The sequence below is a fragment of the Trachypithecus francoisi genome, unplaced genomic scaffold, assembly GCF_009764315.1.
Source record: "Trachypithecus francoisi isolate TF-2019V2 unplaced genomic scaffold, Tfra_2.0 Lachesis_group8, whole genome shotgun sequence".
Taxonomy (NCBI): Eukaryota; Metazoa; Chordata; class Mammalia; order Primates; family Cercopithecidae; genus Trachypithecus; species Trachypithecus francoisi.
In genome coordinates, this window is record NW_022681473.1 from 83,838,118 (window position 1) to 83,848,730 (window position 10,613).

The 10,613-nt window shown below is 49.5% G+C and overlaps 1 protein-coding gene across 1 annotated transcript in view; it reads right to left on the reverse strand.

Annotated features, from left to right (window-relative positions):
* The window catches only part of VSTM5 (V-set and transmembrane domain containing 5), a 33,341-nt gene extending 23,205 nt beyond the window's left edge, over positions 1–10,136 (reverse strand). Inside the window, exon 1 of the mRNA XM_033206064.1 lies at positions 10,041–10,136. Within this exon, the coding sequence (XP_033061955.1) occupies positions 10,041–10,131 (91 nt within the window). The 5' untranslated portion in view covers positions 10,132–10,136. The remainder of the gene's footprint in view (positions 1–10,040) is intronic.
* Between the last annotated feature and the right edge of the window lie 477 nt (positions 10,137–10,613).

The window sequence follows — 10,613 nt, forward strand, 5'->3', positions numbered from 1 at the left end:
AAATAATATTATCATAGTCCACCAGTGCCAGCTTGAGGAAGTGGGGCAGTGGTGTGAAAAGGCTGGTAGGGCATGGGTGGGAGCCTCAGGTTACAGATAAGGATGGAATCTAGGTAGTGCTTGGTTCCATCCAGACCTGCGCTCTACCCAAAGCTCCTGCCCCTTTTGCCTGTTATGGTTTGAATTGTGTGTCCTCAAAAAGATATGTTGGCGTCCTAACCAGAACTCAGAATGTGGCCTTATTTGGAGATAGGGTTGTCACAGAGGTAATCAAGTTAAAACGAGGTCATTACGGTGAGCCCTAATCGAATATGACCCTTCTAAAAAGGAGACATTTGGATATAGACATATATGCACATGGAGAGAATGCCATATGAAGATGAAGGCAGAGATCAGAGGATGCATCTACAAGCCAGGGAATGCCAGATTGCCAGCAAACCACCCCAAACCAGGGAGCAACATGGAACAGTCACTCTTACAGGCCTCAGAACTAACCAGCCCTGCTGACACTTTGATCCCAGACCTCCAGCCTTTAGAACTTGGAGACAATGAATTTCTGTTGTTTAAGCCACCCCAGCTGTGGTCATTTGTTATGGTAGCCCTAGCAAATGCCCTTCTGTGGCTTTTATTTCCAGAAACAATTGGCCCCAGTTTTCTGATTGGGAAGGACTGACTCAGCCAATCTGTTGTTATCAAACTTGATTGTGCATTAGATCATCTGGGGAAGGTTTTACAACACTCTTCTGGATCAATGAACTCAGCATTCGAGGGTGCAACCAAGGCTTCGGTGATTTTTTAAAACTTCCCATGTGTTTCCAGCGTGCTTCAAGCTTGATAACCACTGAGCTAATCCACACTGAAGTGTTAGCAGCTGAAGACCATTTATTAGAATTCCTTTACAGCGGACACAAAGCCTGAAGCCAAAGAACTATGTGAAAGAGAGAGCAATGTTGGAGACACTAGGGACAGCTCTTTCAGGAAGATAGTTGGGGAAGTGGACTATTTCTGGCATCACTGAAATTTTACTGTATCTGGCTAGTCCTATTTCTAGCGATGCTTTGGGGGCTTAGGAGGAAGAACAGGCAGGCAAAGTCATTCCATTTGCTCCCTCCACTCTCTTCAAAACTCTAACACAGTGGTTCTCAGCATTTGGCTCCATTAGAATCACCTGGAGGTGATCACGGACCCAGATTGCAGGGCCTGGTCCCCAGTTTCTCATTCAGTAGGGTGATGTGAGTCCTAAAAGTACATTTCTTACAAGTGCCTCTCTGGTAGAAGAGTAGGTTCTGCAGGCAGGGAACTTAGTGCCCATTCGTGCTGACTTCCTAAAGCTGAATCAAGAGAAAACACCAAGGTCTGGGGCAGGGAATCTGAGGCCAATTCATGATAATTTCCTAAATTAAATCAAAGGGAAAACACCTGGGTGGGGGGCAGGGAACCTAAGGCCAATTAAGGAAAACTTCCTAAAGCTAAACCGAAAGGAAAAACCCCACCTTTGCAGGCCCAAAGGCTACTCTCTCTACACCCTTCCCCTCCCCCAGGTCCCAGAGGGAAAGGGAGAGTGCCTTAGATTGGCCTCGGGCCAAGCATGGACCATCTCTTTAATCTGCATACGCCACCATTCACTTCAGCCTTTAATTAGCCACGGACCTAATCCTTCATCCAGATAAGGGGTAACTGATAAGGACTTCAAAAGGAATATTTAAAACCCAGAAAACACTGTAAACGCTGGCTCAGGCTGCTCCCACCCTGCGGAGTGCTTTCTTGCTGTAACAAATCCCTGCTTTTGCTGCTGCATTCCTGTTTCATTCCTTTGTTACTTTGTGTGTTTTGTTCAATTCTAAGTTCAAAACATCAAGGACCTGGACAACTCACTCAAGGCTTTCCTTCTGGTAACACCTAGGTGATGCTGCCTCCACCCTCCTCAAAACTCTAACCCGGTGGTTCTAGCATTCGGCTCCATTAGAACCACCTGGAGGTGATCACAGACCCAGATCGCAGGGCCCAGCCCCCAGTTTCTCATTCAGTAGGGTGGTGCTGCTGGTGCATTCTTTGAAGATGCACAGGCTTTCTTGGTGAGGTAATGATCTGCCCATCCTTGGGAGTATATAAGCAGAAGCTTGAGTTATATCAGGGATTAAAGCAGAAGAGCTGAGATCGGGAGTGTTGGAGGAGGAGGGTGGTTCTTCTGCTCCAAATCACATAATAGAACTGGAATAAGCATTTGTAAATCCATGATTCACTTCTGAAGTGTGGCAAGACTGGGCGACCTGAAAGTCTTCCCTGTGGAATTCCTTCTAGAATTTTCCTACCACACCTTTTCCAGGCACCAACAAGAGCCACCCTTGCTGGAAAGCTGGACTGTTCTCTGAAAGACCACAGGGTATGTAAAAGTCACTGCTGTGATTCTAATCAGATGCCAAGGAAGCAAGGTATGACAGCAGCAACTGCCTCACCCTGCACCAGTGTGCAAGGGGTTGGGGAGCTGGCTGGGTTTGCCCTCTGCAAAGCTGGGTGTCAAGACTGAGTCAGGCCTGGGCCAGCGGCCAGCCTGGGGAACTAGAAGGTATGGTCAGTAAATGTGTGTTGAACAGGAAGACAAAGGAAGAAATGAGGTGTTGTTATCTCCCAACAATTCTTTTGGGGGGACTTTACAGGATGCCTGACGGCACTTGGAGGAGGGGTATAGAGAGATCAAAAGATCATTCAGGGCTGGAGACAGTGGCTTACGCTTGTAATCCCAGCACTTTGGGAGGCTGAGGCAGGTGTATCACTTTAAGTCAGGACTTCGAGACCAGCCTGGCCAACATGGCGAAACCAAAAATACAAAAATTAGTTGGGTGTGGTGGTGCACACCCGTAATCTCAGTTACTCAGGAGGCTGAGGCAGGAGCATCACTTGATCCTGGGAGGCAGAGGTTGCAGTGAGCCGAGATCCTACCACTGCACTCCAGCCTGGGTGACAGAGTGACACTCTGTCTCAAAAAAAAAAAAAAGAATTCAGGCACATGCATAACTGGATACCACAGGTTACAGTAAATTCTCCTCCAGAAAAACTAATAGGCCAATTCCTCTTCATCCTTTAAATTTCTTTTTAAACATAATTTCCTCCAGGAAGCCTTCACCAATCCCTAGCACCAGGTTAGGGCCCCATTTCTGTGTTCCCATTGTTCCCTGTTTCTCTCCAGCAACACACTTATCCCCCTCTCTTGTAATTCCTCCTGATGAACGGTTCATCCTCCTCATCTGCCATCAGCTATGTGAACACAGGGCTTGGTCCGTCTTGGTGACCATTGAATCCCCAGGGCCTAGCACAGTGCCTGGCACTGTGGGCTTCTCACATGTACCTGAATGAATGAATGTCTTTAGGCAAGTCCCTCAACTTCTCTGAGCCTCAGTCTCTGCACCTATAAAATAAGAACTAATGGCATCTCGTTGCAGGCTAACTCTGAAGATGAAACAAAAGCAACTGTTACAGTGCCTGTCATGAAGTGCTCGGTAAGCAGTCACAGTTATTATCTTGTAATTGTTAATTTATTAAGTTATACAAAACTGAGGAGATACTGGCTTTTCATCTCTTCAGTTGGTTGGAGGCTATTATCAGTGATCTTTCTAAACCACATATCTAGCTGTCTTCCCTGGCTCTGACAGACCTCAGTAATGTGGTCCCAACTTTCTTTTCCATTTCCATCTCCCACGACTCCTCACCCCCCAATTCCAGTGGTACCAAACTACGGACCATCCCCCACTGGGCCTTTATTCACTCAACCTCAGCTCAGCTCACCGCTTTCCCATTCTCAGGTTCCTGCTCACTCTTCAAGGCCCATTTTTAATGTCATCTTCTCTGCCAGCCCCCACTAGGCTCCCACAGCACAGCTCACACCAGCCTTCCACTCATGTTAGATGACTGACTGCCCGTCTCCCCTGTTAGAAGGTGTGGCAGGTATCACATTGTGCTTATGTCTGAATCACCAGCACACAGCAGTATGTGATGTGACTCATTAAAGCACGGGCTGTCAAATTGAATTGACCTGACATAAAGGAGCAAGTTCTGGTTCAAGAACCCCTGAAATCCCATCCCGAAGTGCATGGAAGGCTTGGTGGATGAGGAGAGGAGAGAGGAGCTCTGGTGTTTTGCTTTGAGGCATTGGCTTTTAAAAAAGACTGTGATCCAGTCCCAGAGTGAGCCTGGGGCAGGAATCTCGTATTAGTACACAAGGACAAACTGTCAGAGGAGCTTGACGTTAGGTCTCCTTACCTGTGCCTAGTGCTGCCAAGGACCTACATCTCCCTCGTCCTCTGGCACTAGTGTAGGGGTCTACTGGAGGAATTATTCCAGCACCTTCCACCCAAGATACAAAGCCTTCCCAAGCTCCAAGACCTTCCCAAGCTCCATTCCCTTAACCATCAGACAACTAGTTAGACTGAATACAAGGAAATTAACACGAGTCGAAAAGCCTGATGAAAGTAAAGAATGATCACAAAGAGATCTGGTCCACAAAGAGAAGGTGGTTGTCCTCACAATTCGCCAGTGCTAAGAACTTTCTCTCTTTCCCTCCTCACCTGACTACCTCCTACTTTGTCATCAAGGCCTCCTCTTCAGAAGCTCCTCCCATTCCAAACCGAGCTAACTGCCTTTCTCAGTGCCCCCAGGGCATCTGACAGCGAATCAGCTGCTTAGGATTTGACTTACAATCCCTCAGTGCAAGGCCCCCGCTGCTACCCCAGCTCTTGGCAAACTGTTCCAGGCACAGTGGGTGTTTGGGAACCATTTATTGAGCCAAACCAAACTTCCCAGCAAGGCAGCCTTGTCTCCTGCCCTCAGCCTGGTGGGAAAGTATTTTCAGGTTTGCCAGGATAAAACCACAAAGACACAGGTGAGACTCTACAACACAATGTTGGGTGTTCCGAGAACAGCAGGCGGGAGATGTGCTGAACCAGCTGTTTCCATAGGATCAGACTAATGGAGGGGAATGGTCTAGTCTAGTGCAGTACTTCTCTGGCCACACATTGGAACCACTGAGGAGCTTAAAAGCAAAACAAAACAGTGTCTGGGTCCTGCCCTCAGAGATACTGATCTAATTGGTCTATAGCAGCTGGACACATGGACAAAGAGCATCCTGTGCTCCTTTTACTGTCCAGTGTGTCATTTTTCCTTTTCCTATAGGGATGACGGGTGCCTTCCCAGCACAGCAAACCAGTTACAGGAGTGGCGAGTCATTTCCAACTTGAAACTTATCAATCCCAGTCCCTCCCACTCTCATTCCTGCTGGATAAGTAATTACTTTCCAACCCAAAGCCCATTTTGCAGGGAAAATCCAGGTGCAGAGAAGCAAGCGTCTTGAGTGCACAAGCAATGGGGCTCCAGCATCAGTGGGGTCTCTGAGTGGGGCAGTGGCTAAGTTCCCATGGGTGCATGTTAGGGCAGCTTCCACTCCCTCTTCCCTTGCCAGGTCCCCAGAGGTATTGTGCATCTATTTTTTGAGCACCTGCTGTATGCCTGCAATTCTCTTCTCCACCCTGTCCTGCTGTACACACTTACTTATCTTTCAAGACTCAACCTCACCTGCTCCATGAAGCGTTTTCTGGCTCGCCAGGCAGGATGCCTCCCGTGACTGGCAGAAGCAACACACATTCTCTTTGGAAGAACTCAACTTCAATCCAGGCTGACAAAAATTGTAGTAAAGCCTTTTTGTGAGTTTGTTTTAGAGACAAGGTCTCACTATATTGCCCAGGCTGGTCTCAAACTCCTGAACTCAAGTGATCCTCCGACCTCAGCCTCCCACATAGCTGGGACTGCAGGTGTGTGCCACTGTGCCCAGCTCCAAAGCTATTGATTTATAACATGAATCTTGACTTTAGATATAGTAAAAGTTTTTTTTTTTTTTTTCCAAAAAGTCTTACATCAGATAAGGGATATAGCTGTCCGTAGGTCCTGAGGATAATGGAGAGGAGAGTCTCCTGGCCCTTGCCCCGCTCCAGTCCAGTAGGGAGCAAACTCCAGAAGGCTCTTGGAGATCAGGAAGTAAGACATTTGTGTGACTTTCTGGTTGACTCTATCCCCCCAACAGCTTCAATTTTGTCTTTCAGGCATTTTCTGAGATGGGGAGGAGGTGTGTGTGCAGGGGTGCCCGTCAGCCAGGGAGCTGGCACCTCTTCCATACGATGTGCACATCACTAGCACTGCACACATCACCCTGTATGAGGAGTCTCTCTCCCCTGAGTGAGGGCTAAAAGCTGAAAGCTTAATTGTCCATCAGTGGGGCCTGGCTAAGTAAAAAGCAGCATATTTATATGATGACATATGTAGAGAAGTTGAAAGGAATGCACTTCCTTTATCAGCATGGATAGAGCTAAAAAAATTGGTGTAGAAACTAAGTTGCTGAGTAAACAGTACAGAATGATTGCTTTTTTTTTTTTTTTTTTGAGACAGAGTCTCACTCTGTTGCTAGACTGGAGTGCAGTGGCATGATCTTGGCTCACTGCAACCTCTGCTTCCTCCTTCAAGTGATTCTCCTGCCTCAGCCTCCCGAGTAGCTGAGACTACAGGCACCTGCCACCATGCCTGGCTAATTTTTGTATTTTTAGTAGAGACGGGGTTTCACTGTGTTGACCAGGATGGTCTCGATCTCTTGACCTTGTGATCTGCCCGGCTCGGCCTCCCAAATTGCTGGGATTACAGGCATGAGCCACAGCACCCGGCCCCATGATTGCATTTTTTTAAAGTACATTGGAAACTCACTTTTTTTTTCCAGTAGGTACATTTGTATGTATGCAAAAATATTTTTTATAAATCTGAAAGGACAGTGCAGAGTGAGACCATTTGTCTGTTTGATCAGGGATCAGCGCACGGCCCACAGCAGCATAGTAGGTGCTTCTAAGATGTTTGCCACATGGATGACAGCACTGGGCAGCTGCTGAGGACTTATGGAGTGATGGACCCAGAGTCTCATGAAGGGCCTCCAGGGGATTCCTCCTACACTGGCTCCCTCCTCATCCCACCGGCCCCAACCTTCCGCTAAGCCCAGAACCTGGGGCTCCATTCTGGCTGTGGCATCCCTGGGTCTGTCCACTCCCTCCTCAGCTTTGGATTCAGCCCTAGCTGTGTTCCTCTGTTTTCCTGAGGACTGGCCCCACTGTGTGTATGTGTGTGTGTTGGGGGAGCTGACTGTTACTTCGAAATTGGGATTGGAACAAAGCAAGCTGATTCTGGCCCAGGCTATTAACTAAACTATCCTACTGTGGTCTCGAATCCAGTGCTTCCAAATGAGAGGGAGCACTGGGTGGGTACTCGTGAGCCTGATGGCTAATGTACTGGGAAAGGACATGAACAAATGTTCTAGAAAGGTGCCTTGCCTGGTGGGGAGGTCTGCCAGCTTTCCAAGCCCGTAAGTCCTTGTCCTAGTCAGCTTGGGCTGCTGTAACAGATGACCATAGACTGATGTGGCTTAAATCACAGTTATTTCTCACAGTTGTGGAGAGGCTGGGAAACTCAAGATCAAGGTGCCAGTTTTTGGTGAGGGCCTTCTTCCTGGCTTGCTAATATCCATTTTCTCTGTGTCCTCACACAGCTGGGAGGGAGAGCTCTAGTCTCTCTTCCTCTTCTTATAAGGACACTAATCCCATTATGGGGTCCCACCTCATGACCTCATCTAAACCAAATCACCTCCCTAAATCCCCTCCTCCAAATACCATCACATTGGAGGTTAGGGCTTGAATGTATGAATATTGGGAGGACCCATACATTTGTAGGGGAAATGTTTCAAAAGCAGGGTGTTTGGCATGCTTTAACTCAGACTTCGGGGTAAATAGTGAATATCAGAGGTTCTGGATGAAGCTTTTGACACAGGCAGAAGAGGTAGAGAATGCAGGGAACTGGTAGGAAGGAGGAGGCCTACTCTTCATCATTATGGCTGACTGCAAAGCACAGGCTTCATTCAGGCAGGCACATTTAACGTCTTTTAAAGGGGCAGGCCCTGGCTAGCACTGGGCAAGTGCTAGGGACCCCAAGTTGAAACAGAGAGCTTGCCCTCCTGGAGCTTACTGCTGTGCATGAGCCAGGTCTCAATAGAAAACTGCAAACTTTTACCTGGCCTCCAGGTTTTGCAAGTGCTGTTTTGTGTGGGACCCCCTGCATTCCCTTTGTCCTGTCCCCGCCAACTGCTCCTACCCATCTGACAGGTATGGGTAGGTGGGGCTGTTTTGGGGAAGTTTGCTCAAGTCTGGATTCTGAGATACTAGGGATCCCAGAACATGGCACCTCTTGCCTCTCAAGGCTTGCCATTGCAAGGCTGCCCCTCTTGTTTTCTTGTCTGTCTTCCCCATGACACCTGAACTTCCTGAGAACAAAACTGTGAACCACCATATCCTAGGTACCTACTATGGCCTGCTTCCTGCAGGGAGAGGGTGCAGTCAGTGAGTGAGTGAATGAATGAATTATACGCTATTGTGAATGGCTGGTCCCTGAGCATGATGGGTATCTGAACAGATGTATAAGTATGGTGATTGGAAACAAGTGCTAAAGGTTTGAGAAATAATAGAAAAAGCCACTGCAATGACAAACACACCCATCCTGCTCGAGACTAACAACCAACTATTTCTTGATCTACTGCTGCCAGAGGAACATGCCTCTGTCTTACTGGGTTTCTGAGATTTGCAACCTCCGAAGCTGGGCTCTAGCCAGAGGGGTGTAAAGGTCAAAAGTGTTAGATCATTCAGTCACCTTGTATAAGTAACATAACATTTCTTTCTTTCTCTTTCTCTCTCTTCTTGTCTTTTTCTTTAGTTTTGGAGAAGGTCTCATTCTGTTGCCCAGGTTAGAGTGCAGCGGCACAATCAGGGCTCACTGAAGCCTCAATCTTCTGGGCTCAAGTGATCCTCCCACCTCAGCTCCCCTGTCCCCCAAACCCAGTAGCTGGGCCTACAGGCAGAGGCCACCACACCCAGCTAATATTTTCATATTTTTACTAGAGATAGTTTTGCCATGTTGCCCAGGCTGGTCTTGAACTCCTGGACTCAAGGGATCCGCCGGCCTCGGCCTCCCAAAATGCTGGGAATACAGGCGTGAGCCACTACGACCGGCTGATAACATTTCTGTGCCTCAGTTTCCTCACTTGTGAAACAGGAATAAGAGTAGTTTATTAGGGTTGCCCTAAGGACTAAATGAGAGGGGTCTTGTAAAGTCTGAGGGATGGTGAATGCATAAATGCTTAATAAGTGCTGGCTCTTACTACAAGGCCTCTCACCTCCAGCGGCCCTGCTCTGTCATTCTCTAAACCTCAGTTGACCCATCTGTAAGATGGGCGTGGGAATGGTAATGATTAAATGAGAAAGTAAAACTGTGCTAGGATCTGTTATTTGTGTCCAAGAGCGCCTGTGGGACTATGCTTCACATCCAGGCTCACCAGGCTGGGGATTCCGGGTCAGGCCATCCAAAGCGAATCTGCTCAGTGAGCTGGTGGAGAGGACCACCTCCAGCCTGGGGACTTCAGGCCACAACGCCCAACCCAAGCCCCAGAACCTTTTTTCTCACAGGAGCAGGCTGCTGTGGGTTTGTCTGACTGATCAAGGAGGCCTGATTACTCTCCTGGGAGATGACCCGAGAAGACCATGGAGGGGTCCCCACAGTAGGGGGCGGCGCACGGACTGCAATCTGGTTATTCCAGGAAAAAGAAATAAAAAAATGTTGCAGAGGCGGCGGCCATAGGGCTGGGAGCCGGTTATCTCTGGGCCACCTTCCGGCTCTGATAACTGCAGGCCTGGCTCACTGGGTGGGGCTGGCGTCCCGAAGTGGGCCGGGGCGCCGCGGCCGGTAGCCTCTGCTTTGCCCGGCCCCTCCTGCCACGGTCGGGCGCCGGGTCTCCAGGCCGCGCCCAGCCCCATGAGGAAGCAGCGCGGTGCCTGCCAGCCCGAGCTCACCGCGCGCCCTCAGCCGGACAAGGTGGGCGAGGATCAGGGGGGCCGCTGCTAGACCCCGGGACCCGCCCGCGCCGCCTACCCATCCCGGCTCCCCCAGCACCCGGGGCATCCCCCGGAGCTTACTCTGCAGACAGCGGGCTGCGGCCAGGCAGAGGGCGAAGAGTCCTAGGGAGATGCCTCGGGTCTTCTTCCTCCCGCTCGTCAGAGGCCTCATGGGCGAGCCCGGGGCGGCGCGGGCCGGGGTGTGTGCTCGCTGCACCGCGCTGCAGCTCCTATGCAGCCTTCTCTCTTCCTCTGCCTCTGGCTCCCGCAGGTTCTTTAGGGCCAGATGCAGATGAGCTGGTTGTACTCTGGTTAAACCAGTTCCCAAGGATAGAGAAGGGGAGGGGGGACTGCGGGGGGAGAGAATTAATATGGGAAGGAATGGGAATGCACAGACTCAGAGGTAAATAATGGCAAATAATGAGCAGCCTCCTTCCGTTCACACCCATTTTACTGGTATTGATTCAAGGTTCGGCTGGATGCTAGGTGGCAGGAAGGAGGGAAAGTACCAACTATTGCTTCAGGACAGCTAGTCTTTGGCATCATGGGCGAAGGGAAGGCTTTTAGGAAAGTGAAATGACAGCCTGGAGTGAGAGGGAGGAGGAGAGGGGGCGGGGAGACTCAGGCTGCCCTGATGGGAACCACTGCACAGTG